The following is a 19,654-nucleotide window of genomic DNA, read 5'->3' as shown; positions in this document are numbered from 1 at the left end:
TGCATTTTCTGAAGATCAAGTCCCTGAGACAAGGGGATACAGTGGGAGATAAGGTGGCTAATAAATGAGGTAACCAGCATCTTGGGCCCTGGTTGGGGGGGGGTGGGGGGGACTAGAAACTATAAGGATCATACTAGAAATTCCTTGTTTTGTTTTTTGTTGTTGTTTCTGTTTTGTACCAGAGATTGAACCCAGGGGTGCTTAACCATGAGCCACAGCCCCTTTTATTTTCTTATAGCTTTATTTTATTTTATGTGGTGCTATGGATCAATCCCAGTGCCTCAGGCATGCTAGGCGAGCGCTCTACATCTGAGTCACAACCCCAGCCCCCACCTTTAATTTTTTTATTTTTGAAACAGGGTCTCGCTGAGTTGCTAAGGCTGACTTTGAACACATGATCCTCCTGCTTCAGTCTCACAGTGGCTGGGATTACAGGCCTGCGATACCTTGCCCAGCCAAGTTGCTTGATTTTTGTCCTGAAGTTGATTTACAATAAGAATGACCAACCTGGAGCTGGGATTGTAGCTCAGTGGCAGAGCCCTTGCCTAGCATGTGTGAGGCACTGTTTCGATCCTCAGCACCACATAAAAATAAACAAATAAAATAAAGGTATTGTGAACATCTACACCTAAAAAAAAATGAATGACCAATCTGACTGAACACTAAAGAGACAGTATATGTGCTATGTCATGGACACAGTGGTGCTTCACATATTTTTGTGATTAGGACTAAGTGTTTAGAATAATCTTGGTTTAATCAAAAGCTACAATTTACCACTCATGGCACACTAATACAATGAATAATAAATCTTCTTCACTATTCCCATATACTTGACCAACTGCCTCTAAAGAGCTGTATGAAAAAATTTTTAAGCTTCCTTGATAAGAGCCAAATTTATACATCTGTTCCCCCCAGTCCCTGCCACCTTATCTCCCATTGTATCCCCTTGTCTCAGGGACTTGATCTTCAGAAAATGCAAGCTTACACCTCTTTTTTTTTTGTGAGAAATTGGTATGCAGCCTATATTCCATGGCCAGACATTCCCTAGCCTCTTCTTAATCCATAGAAAGATGAAGAAGCCAAACAACTTGCTTTTCCTCTATATGAGCAAACTAATGGCATGCTGGACCAGATTTGGGCCCTTGCTGGGTTTTGTAATTAAATTTTATTTGATGCAGCCACATTCATTCATTTGTGTTTTGTTTCTGGCTGCTTTTGCACTCTAATGGCAGAGTTGAACACTTAGGCTAGAGGCCATCCAACCTCTGGAAGCCCAAGATATTTACTATCCGGCTCTTTGCAGAAAACATTTGCTGTCATCTGCCTTCACCTACCTCTGTTCCTTCAGATACTCACTAAATTACTAATCAACTTGTTGCAGACCATATTTTGGATCAAGATGTTTTTGTATGTGATCTCTCTTCCCACCAACATACTTAATATTTGCATTTTAACCAGAGCCTTTGAAAAAGGTTTGATTGACTTAGGCATTTCAGTTAGAATAATAAAAAAGTCTATTTCTATTTTTGCTAACTTCTCTACCAATTCTGTCACTCCATATAATGTTTCAGTGGAATTTTGGCAAAAATCATTAGGCATTCTAATAATTCAGGACTTGAAATATTCTTTTGCCATTAGGCAGATTAGACTTATGTTAATTTTTGTCCCTTATTGCCACTGCTGTTCTGGTGAGACCTCCTGGTACATGGAGGTCTGAGCCACATTCTCAAGGCTCTTGTTAAGGGCTAGCTCAGAGATCTGTAACCTTCCGTCCTTGTTTCCTCCTGGGTTTGGGTTTGGGGGGCATAGAACAGGGGGATGTGAGGAGTGGAAACAAGGACTAAGAAGAGAACTCTGGAAATATTCTTCTCTCCCTGCAAAGTTAGAATCCTCTGGGGTGGTCTTGGACACTTTTTAGGAAATTTGACTCATGTAAGGTCTCACCCAGTCTGGAAATACCATAGAGTGCCATTTTTCTTAGGTTTTCAAAATCCCATTGCCAAGCCATTTCTTAATGATGCCACTAGGAAGGTATTTAGATTTTATAGCCATCCGTTTACTCCAGTTTCTCACCATTTTCAGGATAGTTTGGAGTGGACAGATAAATTTCCCCAAACAGACCATTGCTGTTTCTGTCAGTCTGCAATTTTGACATGGAGGTCTCTTTCTTTAGCCATACTCACCCCCCACCCCATTGTTTCCCCCTTCCCCAGCAAGCACAGTGTGGCCTGGATCTTCGACACATCACCGTGGTGGAGCTGGTGGGCGTGTTCCCAACCCTGATTGGCAGAATAGGAACCAAGATTATGCCTCCCCGCCTGGCTCTGCAGCTCAGGTAGGGGAAAATTTGGTCTTTCAATTTGATCCCCTGTGAATGCACTTGTATCTGATTAGGTTCCCTGATTTCTTTCTATTCAGTATTGAGTTCAGGCAAACTTCAACGGTTAATTGCTTTTTATTCGAGGAGTATTATGACTGTGCTAATTGGCATGTTGCTACTTGTCCAAGTAAATTATGCAGTGGGTAATTACCAGTGTTCTTTTCTTTCCCCCTACATCCAAGTGTTTTTGATGTGTGTGTAAGAGTGTGTATGTGTGTGTGTGTGTGTGTGTGTGTGTACACGTGTGTGTTGGGTTGGCAGGGGAAGAGGATCTGAATAAAAGGACCTAAGCAATCCTTGCTTTATTAGTGAGCAGGCATCCAATTAGTATTTCCAACCTTGACCTCTTTTTTTCTCCATGCTTCCAGAGTACTTGTCCATACTTTTTTTTTAACAATTATATTTTATTTTGGTCAAACTTATAAAGCTAGAGCTATGGTGTTCAGACTCTGAGTAATAACGGATTAAAGAACAGGATTCAACAGCCTCAAGGCAATTTCAGAATAACCCAAATTTTTACTTGAATCTCCTGACCACTGTGAAATAGATAATTAAACTACAGTAATACTCCTTTAAAGTCCTTCTTTCTTGCCTAGCTTTTTTTTTTTTTTTTGTCACACACTGCAGGGCAAAGTGCAGATCTGTCTTCTCAGGGTCCCAGGTGGCTCCCTAGCTTTCAGGGTCCCAGGTGGCTATATCATCCTGTACATCAACATCCAGAACATATGCTCCCAGGTTTTTGCAAAAGGGGAAGAAGGAGAGTAAAATTAAACTATACTATATTAGTCAGCATTTTGTTCCTGTTAGAAAATGCCAGAGGTAATTAACTTATAAAGAGAAAAGATTCATTTAGCTCATGTTTCTGAAGTTTGCAATCCAAGATCAGGCAACCCCATTGCTTTGGGTCACTGGTGAGGGTGATACATCAAAGAGGGAAGACATGGCAGAGCAAACTGCTATATCAAGAAGCAGAGAGAGACTGGGAGACCAGTTTCTTTATAGTGTATACCCCCAAATAACCTAAGGACCTCACACTAGGCCCCACCTCTAAAAGGGTCTGCCACCTCCCAATAGTGCCATCCCAGAAACCAAGCCTTTAATTCATAGGCCTTTGGAAGACGTTCAACATCCAATCCATAGCAGACATCCACTCTTATATGGTTCACCTAGGAAGTATCATACATTGATCCTTCTTCTAGTCTATTGGCCAGGACTGGTCACATGATTGCAATTGAATTTCAAAGGAGGCTGGAAAATGCAGTTTTTCTGTATTCTCAGGAAGAAAATGAAATGGTATTTAGTGAACCCTATCACAGGTATTCAGAGAGGTTCATAGAAATTCTTTGAGAGGCCATACAATAGAAACATAATCTTAATAAATGATGTTATAGGTAGAGATAGTAGCTTCTTTCTCTAATTTTCCTATCGTACAGCTGCATTTAACTCCTTCTGTGTTTGACTTATACTTTTCTCCAGCCAAAAAGAGTTTGCCCCCTTCCTACCAAGGACAAAAATTCAGCCTACTAGGGAAAAAATAAGAAGAGTTGTGAGTTCTCTTAGACAGTTGGCTGATGACAAAAGAAAGCTGGGTAGACTCCTAAATATTTGTATTTTTTCTATGCTACTGCATTTGCATCAAGTACCACCCAGAGTGTAACACTTGAGGTCAGTGCCATATTTTTTCCCCAAATATTTGCTACTCAGTACCTAACACAGTGCCTGGCCCCACATTGGTGTTAAGTAAGTGGAGTAAATGATACCAAATTTCATGGAAATAGCTTACTTATCTCCAGGGGTGATAGTAGTCTTGAAAATTGTATTTGTAATATTAATACCTTGAGTTGAAGTCTGTAAAAGTCAAGATAGATGAATGTGTTGATATCTAAAAATCTATAATGAGCATTCTCAAAGTAGGAGAATGAAGCTGTTGCTTATTTAGAATTACCTGCTCAAACCATGTTGATGATTAAAAAAAAAAAAAGACCTGTTGCAAAATTTGCTAAATGGTCTGCTTTGGATAGCAGATATGTATACATCTATATCATATATATATATATGAGATCATATGTATCAGATGTATATATATATATATATATATATATATATATATATACATGATCACTTATATATACATGTATATATATTTAAACATATATATGTCTTCATAAAATCTTGATGTGATTGTAAACTCATCTAGCTTGAGGAACAGCAAAATCTGACTTAAGAAACAAAACCTCTATCATTCAGATATGTTTGGGTAACTATAGACCTCTGTAGGCTGAGAATGATTTGAATAACCAATAAAGTTGCTTAAATGAATTTTGCAGTGGTTCTCAAATTCTAGCCTGCATCAGAATTCCCTAGGGGAAGCTTGTTGAAACACATTTCTGGGTTCTACCTCCATAGTTTTCAGTTTGAGGTGGGGTCTGAAAATCTGTATTTCTAGCAAGTTCCCAGGGGATCACACTATGAAAACAACTGACCTAGTGTTTTATCAAGGGTGTCGAAGTTTTGAAGCAGAAATTTTTCCAAGTAGCTTTTAAAGAAGAGGATCAGTCTTTATAGCTAGAACATGGTCCAGGAAAAGTCACTCCAAGACAATCACTTAGGCCCATCAGCTAAGGGATCCCATGTCAGGCCACTTATCTGACATATAAGTGAGGGACAAACAGGTAGATGTTGTCTTCTTTTTCCCTTTGAATTCCAGCCCAGGGTCTAGTGTGGGATGAAGGGAATGATTTAGGTAGAACATGGAACACAGGAGAAAAGAGAAGGTGAAGCAGATTGTCTAGATAATCCAAAAATGCTCTTGTCTGGTTCGAAAGCTATTTTCAAATAGCTGAGACCATGATGAAACTGCTGAAGGGAATCAGTAGAAAGGGGAAGCTGGGTGCCTGTATTACAGGGCTGCCACCTGCCTTCTTTCTGTTCCTTATTTCTTTTTCTTTTTTTATAGAAGAGCATAAAGGGTTTGCTTAATAATGAAGTGGAAGTAAAGTTCCAAAGTCTATGGAGCCAACTGCCTCCAAGAGAGGAAATTACCTGGGGCTTCACACCTGGAGAGATTTTATATTTGGTCTGGGAACCTCTCTTCTCTTGCATTATGGATTTGTGCCATTACTATAGTTTCCTGCCATGGTTTAGGGCGCCAGTACCCATTTTGCCACAATGGAAAAATTTCCAACATAGATCTGGCCCTCATTTCTTTTAGATCTGGATGTCTGAGCTAATGAATGCTCCTTAGGGTGATTTTTTCCACCAGTCCCAAAGATGACAGGGGCAAAGAAAGCCACAGTTTTAATCCTCACATTATTCTTTGAGTCCACAGGTTTGCCTGGAAGATTCTCCAGGAAAAAAAAAAAAAAAAAACAAAAAACAAAAAAACACCTCCTTCCAATCAGATGACAGGCATTTGTGTAACTCAGACATACTGCTGGCCCCACCCCTCATCCTTCTGAGGTGTTGAGTCATTTCTGAGCTTTCATGGCCTCAGTGCTAGTGGTTGTATCCTAGCCTCTTAAGCACTGTAAAACCAAATGCTTCAATGTCTCATGGGTCACCTTTCCACAGGCTCCACATTGTTTGGCCCTTTTCTCTCTCCTTACATTCCTGCCCCTCTATTTTCCTGAAACCCCCCTGTGTTAGGATTTCTCCCCAGAAATTTGGTACACTCCTCTTAAATATATAGAGCAATTTAGTTCTCCATTCCCACCTTACCTACGCCTACATTGAGGTGTTCAGACTCAATAATGCACTTGGCTAAGACATCTGCTCCCAAGCTCTTCTCTTAGTGCCATAGGACTGAGTAATTTTATCTTTCTTTCATTTCTAGTCCCTAAAAGTGAATTAGCAATTTAGCTTCCCACTGCAATAAAATATAAGTTATCCTTTTCTTCCCTGAAACTCCACACAAAAAAGTGCAGTCCGTTTGTATTTTATGTAATGGGTTTTTTAAAACCTTAGATCCATTTGTATGAGGAAAAAAATGCTTCACTTTAAATCCAGATGGCAGTTTACTTTGTGTCTCACACAATCTCAAGATATCTCAACTGAAAAAGACAAAAAAACAGAGGAGACAGAGTGGGGTCATTATTTTATTGGACTTAATTTATCTGTTTGTTTGATTTCTCTGGCTTTTCATATCTAAACATGTTGGTATTGATATAAAACATCAACAAGGATGAAATTCTAATGTAGTAGAGTGGAAAAAACATCAGACATGTGAAATCATGTCAAATCCCTGTTTGGAATTACTTGGGGTACAAATTATAATTAACAAAGTCAGAATATGTAGGGTGTACACCAACATCATTCCCTTCCATTGATGCAGTTCTGAGTTGGCCACTGAACAGGACACAATTATATTTGGAAAGTTATTTCAATTAGGTTTACCTTGTCCAGGGTTTCTCAGCCTTGGCCCTTTGGACAGTTGGGGGATGGATTTATTTGGCAGGGAAGCAGTGTTGTGCATTGTACAATGTTTAGCCCATCCTTGACATCTACCCACTAGACAGTAGCATCTTCACTCCCCATTGTGATGACCAAAAATGTGTTTAGACATGGCTAAATGCCTCCAGAGGGATAAAAATCACCCCCACTGATAACCACCCATGTAATTCTAGCATGTATAGGGTCATGCAAAACCAGTCTTCAAACTCCAATGTCCCAAAAGTCTCTTAGCCTTGTCAAACATGCCTCGTAGCAACTATTGGTGCATAGCCCCATTGCAGGTCTGAAGTCCTCCTGACCATACTCCAGAGCAGAGCTGCTTAACCTTTCATGGCCATATCTATCATCTGGGGATCTCATTAATAATGCAGATTCTAATTTGATAGGTTTTTAATGAGATGTGAGTCTTCTTTTCAAACAAATTCTCATGTGATGCTGCTGGTCCAAGGACCACACTTTGAGTAGCAAAGGTCTAAAGGATGATTCAGGTCCTTCTTGGTATCAAGCCTTTCTCAGTATACAGTGTCTACAGTTCTGGTTGGCCCACTATAACCATTGGAAGTTGAGGTTTAATCCAGTTTCTCTTTTATTTGTCTGCCCCAGGCTATTGCTACGAATCCCACTCTACTCCTTCAGTATGGTGCTAGTGGATAAGCATGGCATGGACAAGGAACGCTATGTTTCCCTGGTGACACCTGTGGCCCTCTTCAACCTGATTGACACTTTCCCTTTGAGAAAAGAGGAGATGGTCCTGCAAGCGGAAATGGGCCAGACCTGTAACACCTGATGTGATGTTCCTTTCTTTCTGGTCCCTCTTCTCTTTCTACACAGTGCCGTGCACATGAGAAGGCCTTAAAAATATCCTTGATGTACAGATTTTTATTTGTAATTTTTAAAGTCTATTTTATTATGAACTTTCTTTCCCTTAAAAATTGGCACAATGCTTTTTTTTTTACTTCAAAATAGTTCAAAAAACTATATGAACATATACATTTACTCTCTTTTATTCCATCATGGCTGGTTAATTTTGTAGAGAAATTAGAAACCATAACCATAAACACAATTTCAATGTGTTATTCAGTGTGACACATCACTGTCTTCTATTTTGTCTATATGAAACTTTTATTAATAAAATATTTTGGAGCAAATTTATTAAAATTCATTTTGTTTATCAAGCACCAGCTATACTTGCTCAGTAAGGCCAATGGTTTTAGCGCTGTAATTCTTTGTGGTATTTTGGGAATCGAAAAATGCAGTCTTCCCAGGAGCTCACCTGAGCTGGGAGACAGCAGAGCTCTCAGGTGGCATAGTAGGCAATTAAAGCAATAAGCCAAAAATGAAAGTTAAGCCTTTAATTATGTTCCATTGTTCTATATATAGGTTCACCTATAAATACTTAAATGGAACAATTGTAAAGGTCTTTATAGGTGTCCTATATATAGGATGATGGGAACATAAGAGTCTTAAAACTAGAGAAAGCACCAACTCTCCCTGTTCCATTTTTTCCCCATGAAATAGTGCACTGGTGTGTCAAGAGTCAGGTGGAAAATGCAGATTCGGAGCCATCTCACTCCACAAACAAAAGGTTCTGGTGGTCTCATAGACTCTGGATTTGGGCAGATAGCTAGGCATGGAAAAGTATTGAATACTGAGTATTCTGAGTGTGGAAAAATGTCTTCCAAGTTTCCCTTCCCTCTCCCAACCACACAAAAAGATCTCAGCAGAGGCACCTGAAGAAAGCTTCTGCCCAAGGCCTCAACTAGATAAGACTAGAAATGAAGACACCAGATCCCAGAATGCAAATACAGTCACCCCTCCTTATCTATGGGTTCTGTACCTGTAGATTCAACCAACCTGGGATTGAAAATATTCAGAACAAAAAAATGGCAGCAGTACTGAACATACACAGACTTCTTTTTTCTTGTTGTTCCCCAAACAATGCAGAAAACAACTATTTACATAGCCCTTACCTTATATTAGGTACTATATCTACAGATGTTTTAACATATATGAGAAGATGTGTATAGGTTTATAGGCAAATACTATACCATTTTATAATAAGGAACTTGAGTAGCCAGATTTTGATATCCTCAGGGGTTCTAGAACCAATCATCCATGGAGAATGTGGATGAAAGAGCATGATTGGCCAAGGAGCCTTAAATCCTTGACTGTAACTCCACACAGATAGTTCAATTCACTGGCTGTGCTTCTCTGTGGGAGGGCAACTTTTCCTGTGAGGCCTGCCTCTGCAATTGCTAGTGATGGGGCCTGAAAAATCACACATTGGTTTTTAACCAGGAGCTGGACTTTTCAACTCTCCCAGACAAACCTTTTTCCTCCATTTTCAGAATATCAATTTGTCCCATAATCTATTCCTAAACAAACAAAATAACAAAACAAGTGGTGGAAAGGCCAAATCCCAATATCTAAGATTTAAATCAGGAAGCTCTGCCAGGCGTGGTGGTGCACACCTATAATCCCAGTTGCTCATGAGGCTGAAGGAGGAGGATCTTGAGTTCAAAGCCAGCCTCAGCAACAGCGAAGTTGAGTGCCCCTGAGTTCAATCCCCAGTGCCAAAATATATAAATGAATGAATAAATAAAAAGTAGATTTGACACTATTTTGATATTATTCTTTTGAAGATCAGGCAGTGATTTCTCAACTGCAAATAGATTTATGCTCCATTTACAAATATGATTTTGTTCACCAAGCATACTAGAAACCACTCTGACTTCTGTCTCCTTCAGACCTATCAGATAAAGGTCAATGGCATGGCCAGAAGAGGAATGTCAAATGGTGACTAGCTTGACAAGCCAGCTAGAGCCCTTTGCCCCATAGCCTGAGAGTTCCAAGCCTTGAAGATAAGCTGACATTTAAGGAACTGCTCTGACTCCTTCAAACCAGTCTTCCTGATAAACTTAAAATATTACAGTCACTTTACCTAACAAGATACACAGATTACTTGAATATAAATGAATGAATATGCTGTGGTATTTTTTTTAAAAAAAAAGATACCCTAAGCTAGGTGCAGTGGCACATGCTTGTAATTCCAGTGGCTTGGGAGGCTGAGACAGGAGGATCTCGAGTTCAAAGCTAGCCTCAGCAACTCAGTGAGGCCCTAAGCAACTCAGTGAGACCCTGTCTCTAAATAAAGTACAAAATAGGGCTGAGGGTGTGGCTCAGTGGCCAAGTGCCCCTGAGTTCAATCCCTGGTACACACACACACACACACACACACACACACACACACCCCATAATAAAACTTGGGAGGCATTTTTATAGTCTTATTAGTAGGTTGTCTTTAGAAAGCTGATTTCTCACTGGAAATCTCTCAGGACTTTTCTATGTAGATTTTGGACCCTATGGGGGGGGGGGGAATCTCCAGTTTGGCTTGTTCACACTGATACAGCAGATCTCTCTGTCTCTCTGTCTCTCTCTCTCTCTCCCCCCCCCCCCACCTGTCTGTCTGTCGGTCTCTCTCCCCCCTACCTGTCTGTCTGTCGGTCTCTCTCTCTCTTTCTCTCTTCCCCTCTCTCCCTCTCTCTCCTGCTCCCCACCCCCTGTGTGTGTTGGAAGCAGTAGGCGCTTTTTAATGGGTCAAACTCAAATGGAAAACCATCTCCACTCAAGCTGAACTCTCAGTGCAGTTCTTTTAACCTTAGCTGGACTGCTTGGAATCTGCCCCAATTCCCAGCCTGCAAAAGCATGGTTCAGTGACCTGTCACAAACTTAGGCAGCTTCTGTACAGAATCTGAGACTCCTCCTGTCTTGCTATCTCTTTTCTGAGATGTCCCTCCTCACTTTTCAGTTACTGTGTTTGTTCCTATTCTCTCCTCTGCTTCTTCCAAGTAATAAAGATGCAGTTTTCCCAGCTTCATTAAGCCTTCTTTCATCCCCACCCCGAGGGTGGTACATATTGTAACCTGCCCTTAGACAACACTCTCCCCCCACACTGATGACTCATCAAGTTTATTTGCTTCAAGTGATGGCTGTCTTCCAGTACCTGCCTGTCTTTTGGGTTTTCTCCAAAGTTTTCAGGTAGCTTTTGAAAATATGGCATGATATTTTATCCAGATATAGTTGTTTTCTGTGGTTGAATGGTCCAGTGGAGCTTCTTGGCCTTTCTCAGAAAGCTAATGAAGAGTGAACCAGGCAGTAAAGAGATCTAGGTCATTCCTATAGAATTGCAAATGGGACCTCTACAAGCCTTAACTCTTGAGTTTGAGCTTAGATCATTGGGGTGGGTGATGAAGAAGCAGAAAGGCAGCATGATCATCCAAAGCACATTGAAGGAAGGTCTGCGATGTTGATATTTGCATTAGTTATCTTTTCTGCAATAAGATTACCCCCAAACGTAGTGGTTTAAAACAACAACAAACACTAGATTATCTCTCACGATTGCTGGGGGTCAGGGATTTGGAAGCAGCTTCGCTGGCCAATTCTGTCTTAAAGTCTGTCATGAAGTTGCAATCATAATGCCAGCTGGGACTACATTCATCTGAAGGCTTCTCTCAGGCTAAAGAATCTACTCTCGTGGTGGCTCACTCACATGACTGGCAAGTTGGTGCTGGTTGTTGGGAGAGGCTTCTGTTCTTCCCCACATGGACTTCTCCACAGAGTATTGCATCAGTGTTCTCAGAACATGGAAGTTGGCTCCTTCTTGTGGAAATAATCCAAAAGAGAACAAAGTGGAAGTGACAGTAAATTTTATGACAGTTTCAGAATATACTCAATGTTACTTCTATAGTATCCCTCTGGCCATACAGGTCAGTCCTTTTCAATGTAGGAGGGGACTACACTAGGGCATGGCTACAAAGAGGTAAGCATCACTTTAGGAGGCCATTTTGAAGGACAACTTCCATTGGGCGCCATACCTGGTAGTAACTTCTTAATAAGGGCCATAGCTTCTTATGGTAGCAAACATGGAATGGCTTTGGAACAAGCAAATATAATTGTGGCTTTCTGATTTGATAGGCCAATTTTTGATTTTACAGCTTCTTGGCAGTTTCCTTGGTAGTTCCAGGTGTTTTAGGAAGTTCTTGAAAATTCACTATGAAGTCTATTTCTTCAGCCTTCCATCACCAGATCGGAAGAAAATCCTTCCTTAAAAAAAAAAAGGTGGAGTCAATTCTGTGCATGGTCATTAATTCCAGAATGATTCAGACAGCAAAATTGAAAATGTGGTCTTCAAACACAGATTTCTTAGATTTTTCTTCCTTGTAATTCTATAGTTAACAGATATTCAAATACCTCTTGGAGAAATATCTTATAACCTGCGTGACAAAAATGATCAGTCATGAAATCAATCAGCACGACTGACCATTTTTGTCACGCAGGTTGAGGAAGAAAGAAGGCATATTGAAGGACTAATCCAAGGGTGGATGGTTATAGTAAAGGTGTGATAGCAGAACAAATCTGAGGGAGCTGATTATAGCATTGAGAAAATGGATCATGTGATGACCCACAGGACCAGGGTCAGTCCAAAAGGAAATTAGGACAGTAGTGAGTGGGCTGGTATACTTCAAGAATATGGGGAAGGGCTAGTGATCCTAATATGGTTGAAGAGTGAGTAAAATGAATACAAAGATAGGAGGTATTTGGAAGAGAAGAAGAACACATCATGGTGACAGGGAGTTGATGAGGTTGTCCACATGGATGGTGAGACTTCCCAAGGTACTGGCAAGACTTGAGGCAGAAGAGATAAATGAGAGTCAAAGTTCAAAGGCATTTATCAGAGTGGAAGAGAGAACTGAATATAAATAGGTATCTGTAAGGGGGAATGGTAGCCAGTGATATGGTAGGTGGAAGGAATCTCAGAAAGGGTCTTTGGCATAGACTAGGAAAGAATGGTCAATAGAAGGGGCAGTGGGGAATCGGGAGGATGTGGCCACTACCTCTCAACCAAGAGATCGTGGAAACAAGGAAAACTTCTGGAAGGAAAGTGCAATTCTCCTCAGAGTATAGTCTTCCTTCTGGCTGCTGGTCACTAGAACATTTATTAATGTAAATCAACAATGTCAATAAATACATTATTTAGTTCAGTGGGATTTCTTTGTTTATTTGTTTTTCTGTTTTTTTGATACTGGAGATTGAACCCATGGGCACTTAACCACTGAGCAACATCCCAGCCCTTTTTATTTGAGACAGAGTCTCACAAAGTCGCTCAGGGCCTTGCTAAGATGCTGAGGCTGGCCTCAAACTTGTGATCCTCTTGCCTCAGCCTCCTGAGTCACTGGGATTACAGGTATGTACCACCATGTCTGGCTCAGCTGTTACATTTGGATAGCAAAACTTTCTCAGTGAAGGAAAGAGCACTTTTTTTTTTTTTTTTTTTTTTTTTTTTTTACATTCTGATGTAAAATTGATGACGAAGGCCAGAGGTAAGATACTTATCTCTCTGTCTCTATCAGGACAATTAGGGAATTAGAAATTAGGAAAGAAAATGCATTCAAGTTTTTCAAAGTTGCAGCAGCTCTTGTTCTATGTTGAGTAGAGGCCCTTGCTGGTGTTCTGTTATATGACAGTCCATACAATTCTGATGAGTGGTATTGCTGGAGTGTTGGTAAATTCTAGACAGGCAACTTAGACTAAAAAATGTTTTACAAAAAATGGGGTAGGGAGGGAGAGCATGGGAGGAAGATTACCTCTAGATAAAGAAGAGGGGTGAGAAGGAAAGAGAGGAAGAAGGGGAATTGCATGGATGGTGGAAGGAGACCCTCATCATTATACAAAATACATGTATGATGATGTGAATTTGGTGTCAACATACCTTACATACAAACAGAGATATGATAAATTGTGGTATAAAGGTTTATTAAGCATTGTAATGCAAAAAAATAATAAGAGAGCTCATGTAAAAAAATTTAAAAAAATTTTAAAAATAAGGGCAGTAAGGAAGACCGTGTCTGTTAAAATAGGCTTGCCCATAATATATACCAGCTCTCTCATGGCACAGTGAATGTGACTTAACTGCCACCCCTGAAGAATCTGGAATATTCCCACAGTGGTGGGCTATTTTCTTCTTGCAAAAAGACTGGAACTCAGTTTATGAAGAATCACAAAGCACAGTAATTTGTGCTGCCTCATAAAAAGCAAAACTGTACCCATGTTTACCAACATTTGCTATGGAACTATCTCACCTCATTAAAAATACAATGATTAAATAGCATTTTAATGTTTTGACTTCTGATGTAACACTAAGGGTCTTGGGCAAGACCTTTATGCTACTTATCAGAAGCAAGCCTGAGAAAGAGCATCTAAGTTCTCAGGGAGAAACAGTATCAATTCTGATTTTTGAAGTTCATTCTGAACAACACAATCTATCATACCACTACATACTAATGTATAGTTTTTTGTTGTTGTTTTGTTTGTTTTGTGGTACTGGAGATTAAATTCAGGGTCTTGTGCATGCAAGGCAAGCACTCCACCAACTGAGCTATATCCCCAGCCCTGTTTGGTTTTTGAGCTGTACTGTGAATGCTAATCATTCATTGATTCATTCATTCATTAGGACTATATAGCAATGATCCTAAGGTACACATTTTGTTCACATTTTAATATCTCTGAAGAGAAGACTATTTTAAAATTAATGACATCTTTCTCAGTCAAGATCCTCATGAGAAACAAATGACAGACACAAACGGAAATTGAAGAAGGCTTAATGAAAGATCTATTTATAATGATATGGACATGGTAAAAGGAACTCAATAAGAGGTATTGAAGTACTCCAAAGCTAGTAGCATCAGGGGGACATTTACCCTAGACCTGAAGGTCAGGGGAGGGAGTGATTATTGGAATCCAGAAAGAATTGCAGGTATAGTTAGAGCCAGTCATGGTGGTACACAGCTGTAATCCCAGTGACTCAGGAGGCTGAGGTAGGAGGATTGTAAGTTTGAGGCCAGCCTCAGCAACTTAGTGAGGACTTGTCTTAAAATAAATAAAAAGGTCTGGGGATGCAGTTCAGTGGTAAAGTGCCCCTGGGTTCAACCCCCTGGGAAAACAGAAGAAAAGGAAGAAAGAAGGAAGAGAGGGAGAGGGAAAAGAAAGAAAAATTCATAGCTATAGTATTAGGAAAGACCACCCGACAGGATCTGTGGCAGAGGAAAACAGCCTTTAACAAACTTCAGCCCAGCAGGAAGGGAGCATGGGAAATAACACATGACCTTCCTCTCCTCCTGTCCTCTGATCTCCCACTATTGGCTACAATTGGTCAAGACCAACTGAAAGCCAGAGGGCAAAGGAATAAAACAAATTTTAGTCAACTTTTTAGCTACTGTGACTAAAAGACCCGACTAAAACAATTTTGGGGGAGGAAAAATTTATTTGAGGGCTCACAGTTTCAGAGGTCTCATGGATAAGTCTTGTCTCCACGGACAAGACTCCATTCCTCAGGCCTCAAGGTGAGGCAGAACATCATGGAGGAAGAGTGTGGCACAGGGAAGCGGCTCACATGGTGATCAGGAAACAGAGAGAGACTCCACTTTCCAGGTACAAATATAGACCCCAAAGCCACGCCCCCAGTGCTTCCTCCTCCACTACACCCACCTGCCTCCAGTCACCACTCAGTGAATCCCATCAGGGAGCAATTCACTGATTAGTTTAAGGGTATAGCCCAATCATTTCTCCTCCAAACCTTCTTGCATTGTTTCACATGTGAATTTTGGGGGACATCTCATATCCAAACCTTAACAAAGCAGTAAGAAGTCTGGAAAGTTGGAGAGAGTAGGTATGGTGGGTCAAACTGAAATGATCCAGCATGTTTCATTGCCTTTACCCTCAACATCCACTCTATTCTTCTTCTTTCTTTCTTCCTTCCTTTCTTTTCTCCTCCTCCTCCTCCTCCTCCTCCATTTTCTTCGTGTGTGTGTGTGTGTGTGTGTGTGTGTGTGTGTGTATACTGGGGATTGAACCCAGGTGCACTCTACTACCGAGCCACTTCCCCAGCCCAATTTATTTATTTATTTAGAGTCATGGTCTTGCTAAAATGCTGAGTCTGGCCTCAAATTCGCAGTCTTCCTGCCTCAGTCTTCCTGGTTGCTGAAATTACAGGTGAGCATCATGACACCTAGCAATATTTATAACTTTATCTACTTATCAGTTAGATAGGAGGAAGAAGTTCCCATGTACTATTGCACATGCACTGACTCTATATAACAATAATGAACTGTACATTTCAAAACACTAGAAGTTTATTGAAAGTTTTCAGCATTTACTCTTTTGTTGTTGATGATATTGTCTGAATAAAAAAAAAAAAAAACTCATGTGGCGCACCCCTGTAACCCAGCATCTTGGGAGGCTGAGGCAGGAGGATCACGAGTTCAAAGCTAGCCTCAGCAATGGTGAGGCACTAAGTAACTTAGCGAGACCCTGTCTCTAAGGGCTGGGAGTGTGGCTCAGTGGTTAAGTGCCCCTGAGTTTAATCCTCAGTAACCACCCCCCCCCAAATAAAAAGAAAGAAACATTCATTCCTCAGTTCAGGGATCACAGAAGTTAGCAATCCACAGCCCACAGACGAGCCATCTGGTTTTGTTAGTAAAGTTTTCATTGGGACACAGCCACACACATTCTTTTATGTATTGTTTATGGCTGTTTTTATGCTCCAACAGCAGAGATGAGTGGTTGTGACAAAGACCATATGGCCCACAAAGGCTGATTTATTATGTAGTGCTTTCAGAAAAAGTTCTGACCCGTGACTACTGTATCATTGCAGGGTGACAGAAGTTCTTGCCACACTCCCACATGAAATCGAAAACTTTAGCTACCACCTTTTCTCTTCATGCAGGACAGCTGGGAAGAATGAGGTTGGAAGGAAGAGTTAACGGAAAACGGGTGCTTCAGTCTCTGTGGCCAAGCACAAGATCTGAGTTATCATCTTTCAAATTCTCCTTTACTCTCTGTCAGTACTTCAGCTAAATGGATTTCTTTCTTTTCTTTCTTTCTCCCTCCCTCTTCCTGCCTTCCTTCCTTCCTTTGTTCCTCTCTCTCTCTCTCTCTCTCTCTCTCTCTCTCTCTCTCTCTCTCTCTCTCTCTCTCTCTTCCCCCATCCCCCTTGGTACTAGGAATTGAACCTAGGGGCACTATGGCCACCAAGTCACATCCCCAGCCCTTTTTATATTTTATTTAGAGACAGGGTCTGGTTGAGTTGCTTAGGGCCTCACTGAGTTGCTTAGGGCCTCACTAAGTTGCTGAGGCTGGCTTTGAATTTGTGATCCTCCTGCCTTAGCCTCCTGAGCCGCTGGAATTACAGGTGTGCACCACCATGCCTGGCTAGATGGATTTCTTTATTTGAGGGATTGACCGAAACCTTCCATTCTGGCCAGATATTATCTCTTAGTGGCCCTATTTTCACTGGTTGTTGCAGTTTCCCACAGGTTAGGATTATTGATCAAAGGACTGGTATGAGTTCTCTCAGCAAATCCCTTTACCTCTAGACCTAGTTCTCCCTGCAATCATTGGACCTGAGTGACCCAATTTCCTTTTGATGATAATCCCCGTGAACACAGGTACCTCCTTCTCCATCTGAGGTTCTGTGGCATGAGGAACCTGATATAGTTAAGAGGCATTTTCAGTTTCCAGTGTAATAAAACCATGTCTTCAATGTACACATCCCTTCCTTGGCCATCAGAATACTTAGACTCATCCAACCCAAGTTCATGGAAACATACAGGGAAAATTCCTTAAGTAGGCTATTAGGTGTAAGAATAAGAGGGGCCATTCCCAGTTCTTCATCCTGGTTCCTGCACCCCTACCTTGGCTATGAGAGAGACAGCACCTTATATTGGCTGCATATATTTACATGACTATGTCATGCAAATTATCACCTCAGTGTCACTAAATATTATCTGATAGCTGATTCTGTAACTGAACTTTGAGGGAGCCATTTCATTGTACTCTGGAATCATGAGGCACATAATACCGGTGCATGCTATAGCATGAGCCCACATATATATTTTCTTCAGTGTACAATGAGTTTCTTGGTCAGACACATGCAAAGTGTTCTTTGAGTCTAAGTATGGTGGTGCATTCACATGGTAGGGAAAACAGTATCTTTACCCTCCAATCTAAGAGATAGATCATCTCCCTCATTTTTTGTTAGGATCTTAATTTTCTTTTCTTTTCCTTTTTTGAATCCAGGAGTGCTTAACCACTAAGCCACATCCCCAACCCTTTTTAATTTTTTATTTAGAGACAGGGTCTCGCTGAGTTGCTGAGGGCCTCACTAAGTTGCTGAGACTGGCTTTAAATTTTCGATCCTCCTGACTCCACCTCCCGAGCCACTGGGATTATATGCATATGCCACCATGCCCAGCACTAACTGTTTATATACAGAATACCATGCTGATCCTTGTCATTATCCATGATTTATTGGGTAATGACATCAGAGTTAACACTTGTAGGAAAATAAGTGAGCAAAAATTGAAACAAGGGAAGATTTAATAGCTGAGCCCCCAATAGCTGTTTGATATGGTTATTGCCTTGAAAACAGAAGCTGGATGCTCATTCAATCTGTGTGTGTCAATTCAGAAAGTGTGCTTTTCTCCAAAGATGAATAAGTAAAACACAGGAGGAATAGGTGACATATAATCAATATTCAAAGGACATATAATCAATCTCCGAGAAGTCAGGAATAACTCATAGTAGAACATGCTAGAGCTATTAAAAAGTGAATTTAGTGAACAAGACATTAGAATTTGAAGCATGAGTTAGAGTAGCTTCCATTTTTTGTTTTATTGTTGATTTCTAATTTTTATTCCATTATGATCTGATAGAATGCAAAGTATTATCTCTATTTCTTTATTTGCTAAGAGTTGTTTATGGCCTAAGATATGATCTATTTTAGAGAAGTATCCATGTGCTGCTGAGAAGAAAGATGGATTCCATTTTATCCATCAGTCTTTGATGGATGAAATATTCTATATGTCTGTTAAGTCTAAATTATTAATTGTATTTTTTTGTTCTATAGCATCTTTATTTAGTTTGGTTTTTTTTTTTTTGGAGGATCTATTCAGTGATGAGATAGGTATGTTAAAGTCACCCAGTATTATTGTGTTGTGGTCTATTCGATTCTCAAAATTAAGAAGGGTTTGTTTGATGTATGTAGACACTGCATTGTTTGGGGCATAAATATTTATAGTTGTTATGTCTTGTTGATGTTTAATTCCCTTAAGCAGTATACAATGACCTTCTTTGTCCCTTCTGATTAACTTTGGCTTGAAGTCCACTTTATCCAATATGAGAATAGAAACCACTGCTTGTTTACGAGATCCATGTGAATGATATGTTCTTTCCCATCCTTTTACCTTCAGTCTGTGGATGTCTTTGCCTATGAGATAAGTCTTTTGGAGACAACAACAATATTGTTGGGTCTTCTTTTTTAATCCAATCTCCTAGTCTTGTCTTTTGATTGATGAGTTTAGGCCATTTACATTCAGCCTCAGCAACTTCCTAAGGCTCTAAGCAACATAGTGAGACCCTATATCAAAATAAAAAAGAGCTGTGGATGCAGCTCAGTGGTTAAGCACCGTTGGATTCAATTCCTGGTACCAAAAAAAGTGGGAGTAGAATTAGAAAGCATGTAAAATATGGACAGGGTGGCACAAAGCTTTGGTCTAGGATACATATTCCACACAGAAGGTAGAAGTCAGCATGTTAAGCTACTTTGGAAGAAATAAGAGGGGTAATTTTCCAACTCTGTCATAGACCAAGTCTACACATATGTTCATTTCTGCTTTGTCCCTACCACCTATCTATATCAGTAGCCAATTTACTCTCCTAAACTTCCTGTTCTTGTAGGAAGTTGGGCTTGTTAGTTTGTTTTTAATTAAT

General features: G+C 40.3%; 1 protein-coding gene across 2 annotated transcripts in view; it reads left to right on the top strand.

Moving 5' to 3' along the window:
• Positions 1-7,954, top strand: part of SRPX (sushi repeat containing protein X-linked) — a 103,418-nt gene extending 95,464 nt beyond the window's left edge. For both annotated transcript variants that reach the window (XM_081278275.1, XM_081278276.1), the window contains 2 exons: positions 2,214-2,335; positions 7,433-7,954. In XM_081278275.1, the coding sequence (XP_081134401.1) occupies positions 2,214-2,335; positions 7,433-7,616 (306 nt within the window). In that variant the 3' untranslated portion in view covers positions 7,617-7,954. The remainder of the gene's footprint in view (positions 1-2,213; positions 2,336-7,432) is intronic.
• The last annotated feature ends 11,700 nt before the right edge of the window (positions 7,955-19,654 follow it).

The sequence above is a fragment of the Spermophilus citellus genome, assembly GCF_964194105.1.
Source record: "Spermophilus citellus genome assembly, chromosome: X".
Classification (NCBI taxonomy): domain Eukaryota; kingdom Metazoa; phylum Chordata; class Mammalia; order Rodentia; family Sciuridae; genus Spermophilus; species Spermophilus citellus.
The sequence above is the reverse complement of the archived record's forward strand: the minus strand, read 5'-3'. Positions and strand labels throughout refer to the sequence as shown.